General features: G+C 62.1%; 1 protein-coding gene across 7 annotated transcripts in view; it reads right to left on the reverse strand.

Moving 5' to 3' along the window:
* Positions 1–20,663, reverse strand: part of BEGAIN (brain enriched guanylate kinase associated) — a 50,811-nt gene that overhangs the window by 11,856 nt on the left and 18,292 nt on the right. For 4 of the 7 annotated variants that reach the window (XM_054666305.2, XM_016926729.4, XM_063793875.1 and 1 more), the window contains exon 2: positions 19,493–19,521. In XM_054666305.2, the coding sequence (XP_054522280.2) occupies positions 19,493–19,521 (29 nt within the window). Of the gene's footprint in view, positions 1–1,377; positions 1,503–19,492; positions 19,522–20,480; positions 20,561–20,663 lie in introns of those variants that run through there. The other 3 variants (XM_054666306.2, XM_016926731.4, XM_054666307.2) reach the window with 2 other exon arrangements.

The raw sequence follows: 20,663 nt of genomic DNA on the forward strand, positions 1-20,663 counted from the left end.
CACCGGGCCATGGACACGCACCCCGTCCCCAGGCATAGCTGATGCCCCGCACTTGGCCGCCCCAGGGTTCCTGCCACGTCTTTCCCCACCTCTGCTGGTCCGGCGGTCACACCACAGGCCCCTCCCGACCTCGCCCGGGCTGTTCCCTGGGGCCCCGGTTTGCACCTGCACCCCTGCCCTGCATGCTGAGACCAAATCCCCTCCAAGCCAGCTGCACAAGGACCCCTCCCAGGTTTCCATCTGACTCCAGCGGGGTGTCTGTCAGGCTCCATACCCTCACCACGTCCAGCCACCCACCTATGGCCCTCAGGCATCTCCACACCCAACCCGTCCAATGCAGCCACATCCACCACACCTTCACTGCCCTCCACGTTCCCCACCCGGGGGGTGGGCGTGGTGACCCCTCTTTACCCCTCACAGCCCTGTCACTAAGTCCTGGGGGTTCAGCTTCTCACACCTCTGAACGTGTCCCCTCTGCCCAGTCCAGGCTGTGTACCTAGGGTCTGCGGTCACCCAGATAGTACCTCCTTCCCTGTCCAGTGTCCCCCACACCAGGCAATAACCCGAACCCTGCCACAGCAGCCTCAGTCTCCACATCTGCAGAACTGGATGGTGCACCCAGACACGGGGGCAGGGCTGTTGCTGGTCCACATTCTACATAGTAGCACCCTCCACACAGTGGACAATGTCAAGAGGTGGCACTGTGTGGGGTGGGGCCACCAGGCCACTGGGAATCTGGGGGAAACTGCTGGAGGCCTGTGGCTCAGAGGCCTCTGTCCCCTGCCCTGGGTGAAAAGGTGTCCTGGCAAGGGCCGAGATGGGTCAGGGAGTCCCCAGCGTCTGGAAACAGCTCCTTAGCAGACATACAGGGAGGAGTGTGGTGCTCAGAGCAGCCAGGGCCATGCCCTCCAGGCTGGGGCCACCCTTCCAGGTCTGGGGGCCTGGGGGGCCCTGCTGGGTTTGCTGCCTGGTGAGTTACACCAGAATCTGGGGCTAACCGGCAGTGTGTGTGCACGTGTGCGTGTGTGTGCGTGTGCGTGCGCACGTGATTCTTGGCTCCCTCCTTGCCTGTGGGAGTTCCCTGGACTGGGGTGAGTGCCCAGCTCCCCTGGCACATGGTGGGGCCTCGAGGGATCTCCCTTCTGCCTTCCACCGAGAGCCCCTTCTGGCCACTTGCAGGGGGTCCAAGCCCAAGGAAGGAGCCCTTGGCTGGGATGCTGGGCTGAGGGCTGTGAGGCTGTGCTGCCGGCCCACGCCTTCACTTTCACCTTCTGGGCCTCTGCATCTGTCTCGGGGAGTTGGACACAGACACGGGACAGATGTCTGGGGACAGACGCAGAGACACCAGGGAGCCAGGGGAGACAACAGGTATGTTACCTGTCCCAGATGGAGGGTGAGGACCTGGCCAGCCGGCCCTGCAGTACTCGGGGCTGCCCGAGGCACAAGGGCACCCAGGGGCTGCGCAGCCTGTGGGCAAAGAGGACAGAGCTGCTCAGAACAGGTCGGGGTGGACAGGGCTAGGGGCCATGCATGGCCCACCATCAGGGGCACAGCCACAGCCCCTTGGCTGAGACCGAGAGAGATGGGGAGTTGGTCCCCACCCCCTGCCAGGAAAACTTGTCATCTGCAAAGTAGCAGGGGTTGGGGATGTGGGTACCAGAGAAGGGGGCCCAGCCTTGCACCTGCCAGCCCTCACTCCTCACTCTGAAGGGTCCCAGCTCAGCGGTGGCACTGAGTCCCACCATGGCAGGGTCACTGGTCACTCGCTCAGTGCCTCTTTTGAGCATCCTGTCCCATCACTGGGCGGGGGGCGCAGCAGCAGCCCCTGAAGTCAGGTGTTCCCTGCAGAGCGGCAGGTCTACCCTCAGCCCTGCCTCACAGGACACAGGTGGGGTCTGGTCCATTGTCTCAGCCTCAGAGGGGAGTGATGGGTGCAAGCTCCCCCTCCCTACTAGCTCTGCATCTGTCGGGTGCCTGCCTGTTGCAGGGCTGGGTTCCTGGCGTGCAGGATTGGCGGGTCAGGAGGAGGCCCTGATGGCTGATGTATGGTCTCCTGTAGGCTGTGGGACCTGGCAGATGTTAGGGATCCGGGGTCCACTTCACCCTGCCCTGGGGCCCCTGCTCCCCTGCCCCTGCCTGTGGCCTATGTGGGCTGGACAGATGGGTGTGAGGAAGGACATGGGCCCGCCCCGGCCCTGCTAGGGTGTTGGCCTGCTGGAGGACACAGCGCCCAGACGAGTGCCCTCTTGGTTGTCCCCCTCCTGGGTTCTCTCTGGGGATCAGCTGGAGGGCTCGCAGAGACGCCCGGGCAGCCCTGCTCACCCTGCGCCACAGCAGGAGATCCAACCTCTGCCTAGAGGGGCTGGTTCCATCAATAAGGCTCTGATGCTGCCCCAGAAATCTGGCTTTCAAACAGTGCTTCAAGATTCAGGCAGATGGGCGTGCTCAGAAAAAGAGCCGTATAATCCCATTGAAAAAATAACTGCATACGGACAGCCACGGACAATAAGGCAAGCAAAGAAATGTTAATGTAGTTATACCTGGGTGGTGAAATGCTGGATAATTTAACATTTTTCTTTTATACTTTTCTGAATTTGTCATATTTTCTACAGTGAGGATGAAAAATCAGAGAAAAAAATTGCTAAAGATCAAATTTTGGTACCCCCACCCCAAAAGTCACCATTAGCACCCATGGGTCAGGCCGAGGGGGCAGCAGAGGTCAGGAAAAGCTCTTGGCACTGGCCACGAGTCGCACATTGATCACTGGATTCCTGAGCTGCTCTGCAGAAGTGGGCGGGGGTCTGATGCCCCAGTGCATGGTGGGGAAGAGGAAGTGGGTCGGGGCGGTGGGCTTGGCCTCTGGCTGGACTGGACTTTGGAATTCCGGTCCCAGGTCTACCCTCAGCAAATGACCCCGGTGCTGCTGAGTGAACAGAAAACAGGATGGGATGAGTGCGTTCGCTCGAGTCTGCCAGAAACAACTGCCCTCATGGCCCGACCAAGGCCAGCGATTCCCATGGGCCTCCTCCTCCCAGCCCTTGCCAAGGAGACCCCACCCCAACAGGTCCCATCTGTAGGGGGCCTTATGGTAGGTGGGATTACTGAAGAATGAAGGCGCCCAGAGTAGAAAGGCTAGGACCCAGGGGAAACTGGGACCCAGGGGAAACTGAGGCCCAGGGAAGGGGTGGGGCTTGCCTGCAGGTGCAGTGAGTGGGGGGCATGGTTGTGACTTGACCCAGGCTCTGACTCTGGTCTCTCACAGGACATTTACTGAGCATCACTGGTGACCCGCTCTGGTTCTGAGCCAGGTAACAACACTTGGATGGAAATTCTCATTCTCAGCCTGTGGCGTGGAGGGCATCCCATCCTAGAGATGAGAAAACTGGGACCCAGAGAAGTTAAGCAACAGGCCCAAGATCACAAAGCAAGCCTCGGTGAGGACCAGGCAAGAACCAGGGCTGTTGGGCCCTGCCGGGGCTGCCGCCCTCCCCTTTCTTGGACTCCCCTTCGAAGGAAAGGTGGGCAGGGGCATGTTGCTGAGAGCCTGGCACAGGAGGGCTGCCCTGCTGAGAGGCCTGCCTAAGTGTTTTGAGAGCAGGGGAGCCGTGACCTGTGGGACCGCGGAAGGGGGAATGAGCCGCCTCCCACTGGTTTCCTGGCCCGGCTGTCAGCAGAGCCAGCGATGGCCCCAGCGGGAGCCAGTAGAGCACGCGGTCCCTAGGGACGACCTGTCTCAGTGTCAGTTCCAGCTGGGTGCACGGAACCACATTCCTGCTCCTACCAGCAGAAGGACCTGGTGACTGCTGGGCAGACAGATAGACTGGGGGTTGGCCTGGGCCACCGAGGCTGACCTGCCAAGAGACCTTGCCTTGGTGCTCCTTGGCAACCTTTGTGGACATGGGTGTAGTCACGTGGGGAGCAGCTGCCACCTGGGTCCTGTGTGTTTCAGGATGAGATGACTCCAGGAGGCCTGGAGCCCTACAGGAGACTGGGCAGGTTTTGTCCGTGCCTCCAGGGCACACCTCCTCTCAGGACTTGGACCCTGGGGGTGGCACTGTCAACAGACGCCTGTTTTCCTCCCCCAGGGAAGGGCTTGAAGGGGCTGCACAACCAGCTGCAGGTCCTTGACGGGTGGGGAAGGAGAACGGGATGCTCAGGATGCACCAGGCATGGACCACAAGGTGCACCTGTGTCCCGTTCTCACTGGTGAGATGTCCCTCCCGCCGCCTCTCAGCCCTGAGAGGGATGCCACAATTGCCGCCATCCTACAGACGCAGAAAAGCCTGTGGCCACCTGTGGGACCCTGTGACTGCTCCCACCACGTTCCAGGGCAGAAAGAGGGGAGGAAAACGGTGACAGCCAGGTCTGGCCACACCCCAACACCATACTCCTGGCCCCCAGGAAAAATGACAGGACATTTTGCCTCAAGCCAGCTAGGCCTGATGCCTCTTCTCGCCCCTGCTAAGAGGGACAACTGTCCCATACAGGCCTTCAGATTTCCCCCAAATGTGGCTGCCCCCACACCCATCCAGACCCTTATCCATGCTGTCCTCTCCCCTGGACATGTCCTCGTCTCCCTTCTCTGTGTGTCCCCAGATCCTCTCCTCTCTTGTGAGGCTTTGCTCAGATGCCGCCTCTTCCAGGAAGTCTTTCTCGGTTCCCCCTGCTGAAGGTCCCTCTCTTCCTCTCCAGGTGCCTCCCCTCACCTTGGACTGCCTGTGCTGGACAACCCTCCTGCTGGGATACTGCTTCCCTTCTCTGCTGGGCTCTCTGCTGGCCCTGCCTCCAGCAAGCCCACTCCACAAGACAGCCAGAGGGCGCATCCAAACAGGTGGGATGCTCCCTGGCTCCCCACTGCCCTACAAGTCTTGGTGCAGCTGATGGAGTTCAGACAGGGTGACTTCAGTGGAGCAGGTAAGCGTCCACTTAGGGTCAGGGCTGGAGCCCCAGGGCCCTGCCTCTGTCATCCTGCTGTCCTTCCTCCATCACGGGAGGCCACCGGGCCCATGCCCTTCCTGCTCCCCTGAAGCCCATTGGGCCCTGCCGGGCTGGGGGAGGATGGTCACATGAGCTCCAGGGCCCCTGGTGTCAGGAGGAAACCCTTTCTAGCTCCATGGTGTGCTGAGGACATGGGAGCCCGGAGCTCAGAGGGCGCTGAGCAGGTTCCTGGAGGCTGCGGGGGAGGCCTGGCTCCCATCCTCCCACTTGACGTCACGACAGTGGGGTGGGGCTGGGCTGCGGCTGTCACTGTTGCACAGTCAGCCGAGGGCCCGAGAGCCGCTCCCACCCTGTGCCCCTGGCGTGTTGTGGGATCCCGCCACGCCCTGGGCACAGCCTCTGTCTTCCCTCTTCGGTCGTGGCTCTCAGCCTGGCCCCACAGTGTCATGCTCCGGCAACACTAAATTGCTCCTCCTCCCTTCCAGGCTGTAGGCAGCCAGGCTCTCATCTCTGTGACTTTGTCCCCGTGTCCCCTCTGCCAGGATCTCACTCCTCCCTCCTGCTCCAGGTTAACTCCTCTCCACGTAGCACCTGAGGGGGCCTGAAACCCCAGCTCACCCCACCCTGCCCTGGATGAGGTCAATTGCTGCCCCTCACTCCCCACCAGCCCACTCCCCACCAGCCCTGTCCTTGAGTGTTGCAGTGCCAGGTCTCCTGTTCCCACTCTGGCCCCCCAAACTGTAGTTCCCCCCAGATGGCTCATTTCTAGACCCAGACTATGTTCTACCCTGGCTCAGAGCTCCCCCAACTCCTCTCTGTACCAAGACTAAAAGGCCAGTTCCTCACCCCAAATTCCTGTCCCCAGGGACCCGCCACAGCCCCAGCCTCGCCATTCCTGGCACCCCCCACCTTCCCGCCAGGCACGCTGGCCTTCGGGCTGTGCACATGCCCCTGAGAGCCTGCCTTTGCACCCCTCAGTGCCTAGAGCAGGACCAGGCTGAGCAGGGGGGTCAAACACTCACCCTCTCAGCCTCCAGTGAGTTGATATCAGCCCTGGGAGAAGGTCTTTGTCCCCAAAGCTGCTCGGACCTCGCCTGGTCTTTCCCAGCAGAACCTACAGTTGGCCCCTGGAGGAAGCCCACATCAGACCCTTGGGATGCCTCTGACGGGCCCAGGGCTGAGTCCTCGCAGAGCTGCTTCTGCCCCCCACCAGGGCCATCTGGGGTCTCCCTGCAGAAGGCCTTGTGCCCCAAGCCTTCCATCAAAGGAGCAGCAATAAGCCCTGTGGAAACCCGGGCTGGGTGGGCAGAATCGCCTCGCCTGGCGGAGCGTCTCCTGTGCCGGTGGCCTGTGTTCCCTGTGCCCGTGGCCACCCTCATTCCTCATGGCTCAGAAGAGCCTCTCTGTCCCCTCCAACTTGCTCCTGCTGCGCTGACTCTGTCCTTTGTGTGGCCTGGAAGCCGACAGCAGACCACTTCCAACAGAAGGTGGGGGGCACCCCAGCCCCTGCCCACCGTGTGCACCCATTCATTTAGTCCTCAGACCCCCGAAAGGGAGGTGTGTACCCCACCCCGTTTTCCAGATGAGGAAACAGGTTCACAGCGCTCAAGGAACAGGGCCTGTCTGAGGTCACACAGCCCGGCTGGGGTTCCGTTCTAGGCCAGCCTCACACTGAGATGCCAGATTTTAATGTAAACAGTAGCGCTTTAGCCATCCCGGTGGGTGCGTGTCTCCCGCACAGCGAGACAACTATGACGAGCTGCCCTCTGCCTCCGTGTGGCTAGAGGGTCGACCACGGTGGCCCCGGAGTCCAACAGGACAACCGGTCATTGCTGGCACTGCTCTGGGCTTAGCCGTGCCCGCCCAGGCCTGGGCAATCCCGTGGCTGACCTCTGCAGTGATACCGGCACTCCACCCGCACAGAGAGAAGGACTCTGAATGTCATCACCATGGCCGCTGGCTGTTGTGCAACTGCCCCTGGGGGAAAGACACGTGCATGCATGTGCGTGTGTGTGTACGTGGTGTGTAGGCCTATGTGTATGTAGTGAGGGAGGGGACTGTCACGGTGCTGAGCTAGGTCCCTCAGCCAGGAGGGGTGGCCTGGAGAGGAGTGAGCTTTGGTCATCGCCAGCTCAATTGGGGCCACCCTGACGGTGTGGATTTGGGCTCAAGGCCTCCCGTCTTGCTCCCCTGCCCTCCCCTCCCCCTCCTTCACTGGCCACACCTCTCCATTTGGATCCTCGACTCCGGGATGACCTGGCTGGCCGCGCCACTGCTCCCTCCTGCCTGGAGACTGGAGTCAGGATGCAGCAGGGAATGTTTCATCTCACCTCATCTTATCAGGCAGCCGCAGCCCTGCCCCGCTGCCCCCTCTCTCTGCAGAACCACGTGCTGGGAGCTGGTACACCATGTCCTGGGGAGCCCTCGGAGGGTGGGCAGACCCAGCGCGTGCCCAGGGCCAGGGCAAAGCGGGCCAACCCAGGCAGGGAGATGGGGCGGCTGTAGTCACTCCTGGACCTTGGCACAGGCTGCCCCCTGCTCAGAGCATGCCCTTCCCTGAACTTTGGTTCACTCTGTTCACCCCCTCCAGGAAGGGCTCCCTGACATCCCCCCTGGGTCAGGAGCCCTCTTCTCCATCCTCACCCCAGCCCTACAGTGCAAGGGCACGAGGGCTGTCTCCTCATCAGGGCACAGGGGCTGTCTCCTCCCAGTCAGGGACCCAGTGCCTGCTGCAGGACTGGAGGTGCCCGAGGAGAGCGCAGCCAGCTCTGAGCTCCCAGCTGCGATTTCAGGAAAGGCCTGCAGGGTGAAGGCCTGGGGACTCTGTCCCCTAGTGAGGGGACAGCTGGGTTTCTGACGAGGGTGGGTGGGGCAGAGCCGCCCGGGGCAGCAGGCTATGTCCCTGGGCATCCCTCCATGCCCCCTCTCTGCAGGTCACAGTCCGCTGCTGTCCCCACTGATCTCCATCCAGCCTGGATTTTAGAGGAAGAGCCCAGGCCCTGGGTAGCTGCATGGCTGAAAGCACCACACGCAGTCAGGGCGGGCCAAAGCCAGGCCCCTAGTCCCAGCGCGGGCTCTGCCGGCCTCTTCCAGCCACACCCGAGTCAGGGCGGGCCAAAGCCAGGCCCCCAGTCCCAGCGCGGGCTCTGCTGGCCTCTTCCAGCCACACCCGAGTCAGGGCGGGCCAAACCCAGGCCCCAATCCCAGCGCGGGCTCTGCCGGCCTCTTCCAGCCACAGAACCTACAGAGAGGAGATGGTCAGGGAGCACATTGGCCTCCAGAGCCCAGGACTGGAAGGAGGCATCAGGGCAGGGAATGTGAGACTCTGGCTCTGAGCCTAGTGGGCAGACGCACACAAGCCGTGCTTGCTGAGAGATGACCGCCATGGCGGGGGCTGCCCTGCTAGAGGCAGGAGGGGAGTCAGGCCCAGATCCCAGACCCTCTGTGATGCCCGATGTGCTCCATCCATGGGGACCCCGTGCGGTCCCACTTCTGACACCCACTCTCTTTCCAGCTCAGGCCTGAGGATGCCCCTCACTCCATCACTGCCACCGGGGGTTCTCACAGCCCCTCACTGGCCTTGCCCTCACTTGGCAGCCAATGACGGCATTATGGCCTCCTCCCCATCACTCTCCTCATTGTACTAAGGGTACAATCTCTCCATCCACTGGGCTCCTGCACCCACATGGATGGCAGGAGACAGCAGCGGGCGGATGGCCTCGCTCTCCGTTCATCCACAGACTGACTCAGGGATCCTAGGCGTGCCTGTGCCATTCCCCTCGACTTTCCTGGAAAGTGACTTCATGCCTTCCCCTCCTGCCTCCCAACTCCCAACACCTCCTCCCCATCCCCACTCAGGCAGATGACCTCGCTTCCTTTTCTTCCCTTTCTGCTGAGAAGTGAAACCATCCAAAGGGCACTTTCGCAGATGTCATCTCCACATGCCCCACCTACCAGCATCTGCCCCGACACCCGGTGCCGCCCACCGTTACTTACAGACCAACCAGGCAGCCCTCAGCTGGGCTGGACCGTGGCCACTGGCTTCCCCCAGCTGCAGGTGGGGCTCCAGCTAGTCTCCCTCGCTCCTGAACCATCCATTTTTCCCTCGCTTCCTGGTCATTCTCTGGCAGGCAAACTCGTGGTTGCTCTTCCCATATTGAGAACAACCCTCTCTTCACCCTCCAGGTACAGTCCCTGTTCCCTGATCAATGAAAGTGTCTGACCTTTCTGCCTCTGCCTCCTTACTCCTAGCCTGCCGGGATGGGACCAATGCCCACCAGGATCTTGTCCCCCCCATGTCACCGAACTGGTCCTGTCTCAGCCTTCACCTGACCTGCGCCCTCAGCAGCCAGGCACATGCCACCTCTCCCTGCTCCCGCACCTCCCACCCTCACTGCGCTCTCCGGCTGCCTCTTCTCAGGCTCCTCTGTGGGGTGCTCCTCATCTCCTGGCCTCCTGGCACCAGCGTGTCCCAGGGATCTGGCCTCCTGCATCTCCTTCCCTGGGTGCACTCACCAGTGGCAACCCTAGCCAGCAAATACCATCTCTCTGCTGAGGCCCCCACATTGGCTGCTCCCCAACTCCATTGCCTCACCTTTGTCTCATGGGCAGCACAGATCTGCTGGGCGCAGCTGAGCTTCCATCGCCCCTACAAATCCACAGCCTACCCCCACACCCTGCAGCAAGACAAGTCCTCTCCTGTGCCTCGATGCATCCTTGACTCCTCTGTTTCTCTCCCCATCCTTCCCAGGGTATACCAGGAGCCTCACCTTCTAGGATCACCCACCCCACCAGGCCCACTCCTTTCAAGTGACTGCCGCACAGCCCCATGGCAGTCTCAGCTACTCTCATCTGCTCTCAGCCCGAGACCTCCTTGAAACCAATGTCAGACCCATCCGTGGGGAGGTGGGCCATCGTGTGCAGGACACACAGCTGGGAGCATGCCGGTGGGGCCAGGGCGCGTCCTGGAGATTGGTGTGGCCGGAGCCTGGGGCCTGGGGGTTGTTGGGGGAGCATACAAGGGGTGGGCCTGGGGTCAGCTGGCAGAAGGCCCTGAGCATGTGCTGAAGTATCTGATCCTCTTCCTGGGGGCCCCAAAGATTGCTCACACCAAGGAGCTCGGGAAGTTGGCTTGGGCTTGGGGCCGTCCCTCTGCTGGGAGAGCAGGGCTAGAGCAGGGAGCCTCAGTGGGGCTGTTTCCGAGAGCCAAGGGGAGCTGCGCGGTGGGCCCAGGAGGCTCCTGGGCACCCCTGCCTGGGCTCCTCTTTCCCAGCACCAGCCTGTCACCACTGATCACTACTCCCTCCTCTCTCCCTCTGGAGAAGATGGGGTTGGCAAGAGGGTGGGGCTGTGCGTACCTTGGCCCTGGAACCCCTGCCTCACCCTTCCACACACAGTCAATGTGCAGGGGCAGGACTGGCAGACAGATGGCCATGGGCCGGCCCCATAGCCAGGAACGAGCTCCTCGTGGGACTCCCAAATTAACCTTTCAGCGCCTGCCACCCACCCTGGTGCCCAGGAGAGAAGAGGTCGCAATTCAGCACTTCGATTACTGGCTTCATTACTGGCCACCAAGGAACCCACGCTGGCTTTGCTAATTTGACCACCCCACCAGCCTGCTCACCACTGCAAACCGATGTGGGCAAACTTATTAATTGGATCAGCAGGAGGCCTGTTTTCTGGAATTCCAGGGATCACAGCTGATCAGAGCGGTGGACACTTATCAGTAATCATGGACTGCAGGACCTGGGCCCCCTCCATGCCCTGGGTCTCTCTGGGATGCTCTTGGTCCCTGGCTGGTCCCACTCCACGTTCACCTCTGCATAGGTGCACACACAGACACTCACACTCAAGAGGCAAGACCCAGTCTCCAAGAAAAGCCTGCAGCTACGGGGAGGGTTGTCAGCAGCAGCAATGTTTGGAGGGAGGCGCCGGGGCCGAGGAGAGAGCTGGGGTCACTGGTGGCATCTGCCCTCCCTCCCGAAGCCAGGCCTGGGGCTCCCTAAGCCTCCCTTTAGTGGTGTCTAGGATCCCCCAATCCCTGCACCAGCCGCGGGGGGCTGAGAGGGTCATGTGGACTATTTACTCTGCTGAATGGTGTGGGCAGGAGAGGGTGGGTGGCTGAGCAGGCCCCAACCTCAGCAGTCTCTGCTCTGCCACAGGCCACTGGGGCCACTGAGCTTGGCACTCAAGCTCTCAGAGCCTCAGTTTCCTCAAGGAGGAATGGGGGCAGAAGCCCCAGCCAGCCCCCAGATGCTCCTGAGATCCGGGGATCATCCCGGCGGCCCTACCGCACTCTGAGCTGACAACCTCAGAGCTGCTCCAGATGAAGGGTGATTTGGGCCCAGCTCTGTGTCTTGGGTCCTCCTGTGTCCCCAGCAGCACCACCTGCCCCTGCCTCTCTTTTCCTTCTCTCTTGCTCAGCAAAGCCCTGCCCAGGGAAGCTCAGCCATGTGCCTCTTCTGGCCCTCACCGGGGATCCCCCAGACACATGGCTGGGGCCTGTGGGGTGTCCAACCTCAGCAGCCTGGGGTGGTGTGCGGCCAGGGCAGCCTCCCCTCCCTGGGACGGCCATTCCAAATGCCACCACCGGCCCCTCACACTCCAGCCAGACCCCCAGGACACAGAGAACCAGCAGTGGCTGCTTCCCCGGTCCGGCCAGACCCCCAGGACACAGAGACATGGCACTGGCCACTTCCTGGCAAACCCGGACCATCACCCATGCTAGTGGCCACGAGGGGCAGAGGAAGTGGGGCTGAGAAGCCCAGAAGACCTGGTCCCAGGCCCTGCTGCATTCACCTGACAAGCATCCCCTGCCCCATCTCCTGCTTCCCGTCTCATGTCCTGCAACTCTGTCCTGCTGCTGCTCAGGACAGACACCTCGGCTGCCCTCGACACGAGCCCCAGAGCCTCGGTGGGTCCATCAGGGGATGGAGCATGAGGCCTCTCTCAGGTTGCTTTGCAGACACGGGGGACCTTTAAGAGACAGGCAGTCCCCACTGCAGAGCTCAGGCCCAGAGGCCTCCAGCCCTCGGAAGGATTTTCTGCCTGTGGTAGTTGGGGGTGGGGAGGGGGAGCCCCATGCGGGCCTGACATGGAGCCCTGAGAAACAGGCACGTGGCATCGCCTCCTCTGAAACACCCAGCCACTGCCCCAACCATCGACGGCCCCTGGGGAAAAGTGCAGACAGCCTAGGGTGCAGAAGAGCTGGCCCCGCCCCCAGCTCAGAGACCCTCAGAGGGCCCCACGCTGCCGGGCCCTCTCCTTCACGGGAATGATGTCACCGCCCAAGGGGTGGGCAGCAAGGCCCAAGCAGGGCAGAGCCACCCGAGACGGGCAGGCCACAACGGCAAGGCCCAGCTCACAAGCCAGGTGCATCACCCCAGCGTGCACTGAGTCTCCTGAGCCGCCTTCTCAGATAGGTGCTATTACTACCCCCATTTACAGATGTGGCACTGAGAGTCAGAAAGCTTCCGAAATCTGCCCAAGGCCAGGTGTGGTGGCTCATGTCTGTAATCCCAGCACTTTGGGAGGCCGAGGCAGGAGGATCACTTGAGCCCAGGAGTTGGAGACCAGCCTGGGCGACATGGTGACACCCTGTCTCTACCAAAAATACAAAATTAGCCCGGTGTGGTGGCACATGACTGTCTGTAGTCCAGGCTATTTGGGAGGCTGAGGTGAGAGGATTGCTTGAGCCCTGGACTGCACTCCAGCCTGGCGGACAGAGCAAGACTGTCGAAAAAAAAAAAAAAAATTTGCTGAAGGCCACATAGCCAGTAAGTGATGACAGACTTGGGATTGAAACCTAGGTGCATCTACCTTCTTAACCACATACCCCATCAGGGAGGCAGGCCTTGCAGAGGAGTGGGAACTCAACTGGGCTGTGGGGACAAAGGCACCCTGGCCCCACCTGTAACCCCAACCCCCCAAGTTGATACCATCAGAGCTGCTCCAGATTAGGAGTGACTCCCAGACTCATACCCCAGCTGTCAGTGTCTTGGTTCCTCACCCCCTGAGCCCCTAGCTGCAAAGGGAGAAATCAAAGTGAGGCAGTCATTCACACCTTAGTGAGAATTAGTCCATAAGACTTCCTCTAGTAGGATCAAGTTTAGAAGTGGGGTAGAGAGCCTTGAAGGATCACACTCCGGGAGGGGTGTGGCCTGCTGGGGTAGTGGGTGGGTTGGAGGAGACAAGAGATGGAGAGCAGGGGGCCTGGGGGAAAGGGACAAGGAAATTCAACAGCCATCCTGAAGGTGGGTGCCGCCAGGTGGCCAGCCCCATCCCCAGGACATCTCTTCCTGAGTTGTCGGGGCCCAGACCACAATGCAATTAGTTCCCCACCCTCAATGAGCACCTACTGCATGCCCAGAGAACCCAACCTGGATGCTGTCTAGGACAGGGGCCTGCCCGAAGCAGGTGTGCAGCAGGGGTTTGCTAAATAAAAGGGGACACCTCAAGCCTGTGTGCCCCAAACCCGCTCCTCCCCCACAGCTGTCCCCACCTCAGGGGAAGAAAGTCCATCCTTTCAGCTGCTCGTGCCCAATGCCCTGGAGTTGTCTTTGACACCCCCTTTTCCCCCACACCCCATGTCACCCCCATCAGCAGACCCCGTCGCTCGAGCCTCCAACACATCCAGAACGCAGTACCTCTGCCCTCCTCCATGGCCACCAGCCCTTGCTGTTTCCTGCAGGCCACCGGTACACCTGCTGCTCCCTCTGCCTGGACCTCCTGGTGCCTTGACCCAGTGGCACCCGCTCAGGGCCTTCCCTGAGCCACGCTGTACAAGTCACCTGCTCCCCACCCCCCACTCACTGCCTTCCTTTCTTTTTGTCCCCGCAGCACTTGTCACCGTGATATTTATTTAACTTAAAAAGTTTTCTGTTCCCGCCAACTAGAAGATTCGCCTGTGCAGTCATTGCGGCGTCCTCAGCGCTGACAGCAGCCTCTGGTGCTCAGTGAATGCGTGTGGAATCCATGATCAGTGAACAATGAGAGCAGCAGGGCCGGCTCGTGGGGCCCACGCGGGAGACTTGGGTGGGAGAGGGTGCCCTTTGAGGGGGGGCGTGGAGGGGCAGGGCGGGACAGGGTCAGGACCTTCGAGGCCACCTGCTCTCCATCTGTCTCCATCCCTGGGACATCAGCCTGGCACTTCTGCAGAGTGTCTCAGCCTGGACAAGTGTCCGACATGGACAGGACCACAAGCACCAGTCATAGGAGTGAAGGAGAGAGTGTGGCCCGAACACCTGGGTGTCCTTGTGCAAAACCAAAACCAAAACCAAAAAGGAGCTCAACCTTGACCTCTAACCACATGCAAACCCAAGTTCAAGTGGATGAAAAGCCAATAGCCTCAGTTCTTCAGGAGGGTTCCTTAAACAAGACACAAACGCTTTAATCAGAAAGTGAAAAAACCTGACACATTCAACAAAATTAAAATTAAGAACTTTTGTTCATAGAAGGACCGTGTGAACAGCGAGACGTGGCGTCCCCCAGGAGGTGTGGCTGCTGCATATGTAACTGACAATGTGAAGAGCTCCCACAAATCAATGGGAAAAACACCTTGGTAGAAAGTGCGCACGGCCTTCGCCGGTGAGGAAACCCAGCGGGCAGCAAACCAGGGCAGCCCACCCCAACAACGCTGGAGGGACAGTGATGGGGAGAAGCGGTTTCAAGAGTCTGTTACGATCTTCCAGAGCCGACCCTATGCGCACCCTGTGCCCCGGAGATTCCACTGAGGGTGCACACCCAGAATCGCAGCCCACATCCCCAGACAACCGCACAGGAGTTTCCTAAGGTGGCCCAGGCTGCACAGTGCCCAGCAGTCTGCCAGGGAACAAACGGATTTCAGGGAAGCCACCATGACAACAGCAACTGGTAGCTCCACCTACCACCACAAGGGACCCTCACAAACAGAATAGTTTTGGTGAAAAAAAGCCACCCCCAAAACACAGGCTGAAGGAATCCAGGTATGAGGTCCCAAAGCAGGCAACATACAACCATCTCTGCTGGGGATGCCCTCTCAGGTGGCAGAACCACGAGGACAGCAAGGAACCACTGAGCACAAGGTCAGCGTCCCAGTGACCGCTCGGAGTAGGAAGGGGCTGTCTGTGGGGAAGGGTCTTGGGGGATCTCGGGGGCTGGCCGGGAGCAGGATGGGGCTGTCTGTGGGGAAGGACCTTAGGGGATCTCGGGGGCTGGCTGGGAGCAGGAAGGGGCTGTCTGTGGGGAAGGGTCTTAGGGGATCCCAGGGGCTGGCCGGGAGCAGGATGGGGCTGTCTGTGGGGAAGGATCTTAGGGGATCTTAGGGGCTGGCCGGGAGCAGGATGGGGCTGTCTGTGGGGAAGGATCTTAGGGGATCTCGGGGGCTGGCCGGGAGCAGGAAGGGGCTGTCTGTGGGGAAGGATCTCGGGGGATCTTAGGGGCTGGCCGGGAGCAGGATGGGGCTGTCTGTGGGGAAGGATCTCGGGGGATCTTAGGGGCTGGCCGGGAGCAGGATGGGGCTGTCTGTGGGGAAGGATCTCGGGGGATCTCGGGGCTGGCCGGGAGCAGGATGGGGCTGTCTGTGGGGAAGGATCTCGGGGGATCTTAGGGGCTGGCCGGGAGCAGGATGGGGCTGTCTGTGCAGAAGGATCTCGGGGGATCTCGGGGCTGGCCAGGAGCAGGAAGGGGCTGTCTATGGGGAAGGATCTTAGGGGATCTTAGGGGCTGGCCGGGAGCAGGAAGGGGCTGTCTGTGGGGAAGGATCTTAGGGGATCTCGGGGGCTGGCCGGGAGCAGGATGGGGCTGTCTGTGGGGAAGGATCTTAGGGGATCTCAGGGGCTGGCCATGTTGAACTCCTTGACACAGGTGGTGGTCGCCAGGTGGTCGTTCTAAACTTAACCACTGAACTGTGCGGATATTTATTAATGTCTCTGCAGGCCTATCACAGTTCACGACTTTGAAAAATTCTATTTTGGGGGGAAAACGTGGACACCAAACAGGAGTAGCTCTGGGCACCCCAGGAGCCATGAGAGGCGACTGACCCACTTCTCTGTTTGACAGAGGAGGGAACCGAAGCTCAAATAGAAAAAGGGGCTGCCCAGCAGCACGCTGCAGGAGGCAGGCAGGAGGGACCCTGTTTGGAGGGAGAGGAGGGGATTAATTTGAGGGATTAGAGGCACAGAGGCTCTGAGCACACGGAGAGCCAGCCGGGACTTGGTAATATCTATAAATATTTGAGAGTCACAAGAATAGTTTTTCCAAGCAGTCGAAGACAAGATAGCTGAGTGTGGCTGAGCAAGGGTCAAAGGACAAGAGCCAAGGTGGCCAGGCCATCAAATGGTGTGGCTGCATATCTACCGTGTGGCCCCCCCGGCCTGTGGGAGCCCTACTGTGCGCCAGCCTCTGCCAGGCACTGTGGCTGTCAGAACACCAGGGGCCAGACCCAGGCTCTGTTCTCTGGGGTGCCCATCTGGGGCCCTGGGGAAGACAGAAGACACCCCAGATGTCAGTGGGAGCCCCACTGACCTCCACTCCCCACCCCTTACCTGTCTTCCCTAAACACATCTGCTCTGGGCAGCCCCCAGGCCTTTGCACCTCTTGGAGGGTGGCCTGTCTGTCCTTGGAAACTCCTACCCATTCTTCATGCCTCGGCTCAAGTGTCCCTGCTTCCCGGAAGCTCTTCCCAATACCCCAGGCCAGGGGTCACAACCCGGGACCCCAGAGTATTGTGGGCAAACCCCTTCTGTATTCTGTCCGCTGGCCTAGGAGGATCTGTTGTGGGCCTCTGTCCCCGGCACTGGAGGGCCAACCTGGGTCTTTTCACAGAGCTGGTACCCAGAGGGGGCCGGAGTCCACTTGGGAGGGAGGGGCAAGAGCGTCATGAAAACCCCAGGGAAAAGGCGACAGGGAAGACACAGAGTTTGTCATGTGGACAAGAAGGCAGGGAAGGGCATTCTCTACAGCAGGGACTGCGTGGGCAAAGGCAGGGGCATGAAGGTGGCAGCTTGTGGGGAACTCGGAAGCAGGGCGACAGCATGGGGGGGCAGCCAGCGGGAGGGACCAGGGAAGAGAGACCCCTCAATGTACACCTGCCCGCCAAAGGGAGCCATTGAGGGCCACAGTGCCACCAGGTGACATGGTCCTTTTGCTCTTCAGCAAATATTTACAGGACTGTCCCATAAGTCAGTCCTGGCTCCAGGCCCTGGGGGGTGTGGGAGAGGCCAGGACCAGAACTCTCAGAGCTCAATCCAGACCCACAGACCCAGCCTGTGATGTGCAGACTCCACAGTCCAGGGGCCAGGAGGCAGGACCGACCATAGGGTCATCCCTCTGGACACTTCAGGACCCCTTCACTGTGACCACCGTGTGGTCTGAGGTTCCCCAGAGACCCTCTACCTGGGCCTGCTCTGGGCCAGGTCCCAGGAGAGATGCTTCCACCACAGGGGCTCACGGCACCCAACATCCCTGCAACCTGGTTGTGGTTAGGGCACCCACTTTACAGATGAGAAAACTGAGGCCCAACCAGGGCCAGGACTTTGTCAGTGACCGGGTCTGTGGGACCCCAAACCCTGTGCCCTTCTGTGCAGGAAGCCATGCTGACCAACTTCCCTTCCACTCCCCTGGGCTTTTGGTTCTGAATCCCAGGCACCAAATGCAGGACAGAAACCCACTGGGGCAGCCCCGACACTGGCCAGTAGGGAAGATTCTGGAAAAGCCCTTCAGGCAACTCTGAGAACACTAATTGGGTGAGAGGGAGAGGAGGGCAGGACCCCTCCCCAGTTCTAGGAGTCCTTGCCCCACGCCACCCCTGGCAACTCCAGAAAGGCCACATGGCCTGATGCAGCCCAGGAGCCCAGGCCCTGGCCACTGCCTCCAGCCTTTATGGCTTAGCCCAGGGAAGCCTCAGCCCGCCTGGGACAGCAACGCTAACGCCATCAGCAGCTCAGGCAGCAGATCCGCCCACCTGGCACACCTGCCTACCTGTGCACCCAGCCGGGCGGGGTCATGCCTCTGTCCTCAGTGCCTGGCACACAGGAGTAGGTGCCGGAGAGCCTTGGCCGGGCACAGGGAATGAGGGAAAGAGAAAGAGAACCACCGCGGGGAACCCCCAGGCTGGCCTCAGGGCACCCCATGAATGCTAAGTTTTTCCTCAAGTCTCAGCTGAGTTAAGCAGTGTTTCCTCCCCACCACAGGCGGTACAACCCAGGTGGTGAAATGACAGCCGATGTGGGGCACCAGGGAAGGGCCCTGGCCTGGGCCAGAGCCTGAGTTTGGGCCTGAGGTCATCTGTGTGACCACAGCCAGGACTGTCGCTCTTTGGGCCTCACCGCCCCCACCTGGACCTTGGCCACAACAAGGTGGGCCTGGCTGATGGGTATCAGGTATTTGGGGTCTGAGATTGAACCACCTCAGAGACTGGACCCCTCCTCCCAGCACAAGACATGTTGGTCCTGTCCCTGTGGGACCCACAGTGGGGGCTGCACATCAGCTCCACGGCCCAGGAGATGGCCCTGCTCTGAGAGTCCACCCTGGGTCTCTGTGTGAGCCCACCTGCCCCCAGGCTCCCACCTGGGTGTTTCCAAGCCACTCACCCACGGCACTAAGGGTCAGCTGGCAGGGCCCAGGGCCCCTCTGCCCTAGACCTGGGCCTAGGCTGGGCTCTGCTCCTTGGGGGAGGGGTGCTCCTCTACCTGGCCTCCTCCCCGGGATGCCAATTCTGGCCTCGGGAGGGAGTGGCGAGGACGGAGACCCTGTGGGCCAGGGGAGACAGTGCTGAAACCCAGCAGCCAGAGCTGGGCCTGCCGCCCACACAACGCCTCGGCTCAGGCTCCGGAAGGAAAACACGGGAGGGGTGTTCCCAAAGTAGGGGTCAGGGTGCCAGGGGAAGTCGTGGAGGAAGTGGCAAATATTCAAACTGGCTGATCCCAGGCCTGCCGCGCAGGTGGCCCCGTGAAGTCTACCAAGGCTTAAAGTTTGGCACCGGGAGGGAGGCCGCGGGGGACACTCCCCAGAAGCTGTCGCGGGATTCCCCCAAAATGGCTCCAAGACACGGCTGCCTGGTCCAGCCGCGAGGACTCCATCCCCCACCCCCGCCCCCCAGAGGCGGACACTTAAAAGCTCAGAGCCGGGCAACTGGCAGCCCGGGGGCTGGGGCGGGGGGTGGTTGGGGGTGGGGTGGGGTGGGGGGAGAGAGCGCCGGGGCAGTGCGGAACGGCACGAACGGAACCCGGAGGGTCCCCCGGGACCAGCGAGAGTCCAGGGCAGGGAGCCAGAGGGGCGCTGAGGACCGCACAGGACCAGGCGGCCCCGGGTAGGGGGCAGCCCGGCCCTCAGTGGCGCTAGCCCCAGCCCCCGCCCCAGCGGCCCGGGCCGGCGGAGGAGCCCCGCGCGAGGCTCCCCAGCGCCTCGCCGCGCGCACACACGCACCACACACACGCACCTGGCCCGCAGCCCCGCCGAGGCCGCCCGCGGGCCCTGGGGGATGCGCTCGGGTGGAGCCCCCTTCCCCCGCCTTCCCCAGCGCCCTCACCCTCGACCCGGCCCCCGCGAGCCGCGGCACGGGAGACGCTCCACTCACCTGAGTTTCTCCATGTCTGCGGCAGAGGCCTGCGAGAAACCAAACGAGAGGGTCAGCAGGCAGGAGGCGTGCGCTCCGCGGCCGCGCCGGGCAGAGCCGGGCACAGCGGGCACGGCCGGGCAACCCCGCGGGGCCCCGTCCGTGGGAAGCCCAGCGCCGCGCGTCCCCAGCCCCCAGTCCCGGCCGCGGCCCCCGTGACTCAGTGGGCGCGCCGGGCCGCGGCCGAGTAACAGGTGAGCCCGCCCGGGCCGCCGCGCTCCCCGCACCGAGTTACGCCCCCCGGGGCGAAGAAGGGGCCGGCCCGGGATAGCCCGGCCAGGGGCGATCTCGGCCTCGCCCGGAGGAGGGGGACTCGGCGTGTCCCCGTTAACTCTCCGGCGGCCGCGGCCCCGCTGCTCCCCCCGCTCCGCCCGTTAACCCTTCCTGCCCCGCGCTCCCTCCCGGAGGAAGCCGAACCCCGGAATCGCAGAACCTCCGAGTCGGAGAATGTTGGGGAATTCGGGGCCGTGCAGGATTGCAGAACCTGACACTCACACAATCCGAGGGCGATGGCATTTGGAGCCTCGACTCCTCAATCAGGGACCCGCTGCCCTCAGATTCTGGGGTTCTGGGCCTGGCTTGCCCCTCCCGGGCCCCAGGGATTAACCCGTGAGCGCCCGGCTCGCCGGCGGGGCTCCCTGCCTTGCTTGCGCAGACCCGCCCGCGCGCGGCTTGGAGACCCTCCCTGCCCAGCCCCGCTCAGCCGGGCAGCCCCTCCGCGCGCCGGGCAGGGGGACCCACCCGCCGCCGTTAACCTTGTGGGCGCGGGCGAGCGACGGGGACCGCGAGCGGCCCGGGCGGGATCGCACTTCCTGCGTGGAGCTGGGGGCGCCGGGCGGGCTCTCCATCACCCGGGAGAGGCCGCTCCCCGGGGCTTTCCCCGTCTTTCTGTGCCGTGACTGGCACTCAAGGGGGACGGGGGTCCGAGCTCAGGGACCACGCGACAGACCTGGGAAGACTGATGACTGCCCATCCCGGCCCCTCGCGCCGGGCGCCGCCGCCGCGTCCGCCGGGAGCGCGCTCCGCTCGGGTCCGGGCCCCACGCCGCCTCCCCCACCACCCCGCCGGGCGAGGGCGCAGCCCGGCCGCAGCACCAAGCTAGAAGGCCCGGCCCCGGGGCCTCGGCCAGGCT

Source organism: Pan troglodytes, chromosome 15 (assembly GCF_028858775.2).
Source record: "Pan troglodytes isolate AG18354 chromosome 15, NHGRI_mPanTro3-v2.0_pri, whole genome shotgun sequence".
In the NCBI taxonomy this organism is placed as follows: Eukaryota; Metazoa; Chordata; class Mammalia; order Primates; family Hominidae; genus Pan; species Pan troglodytes.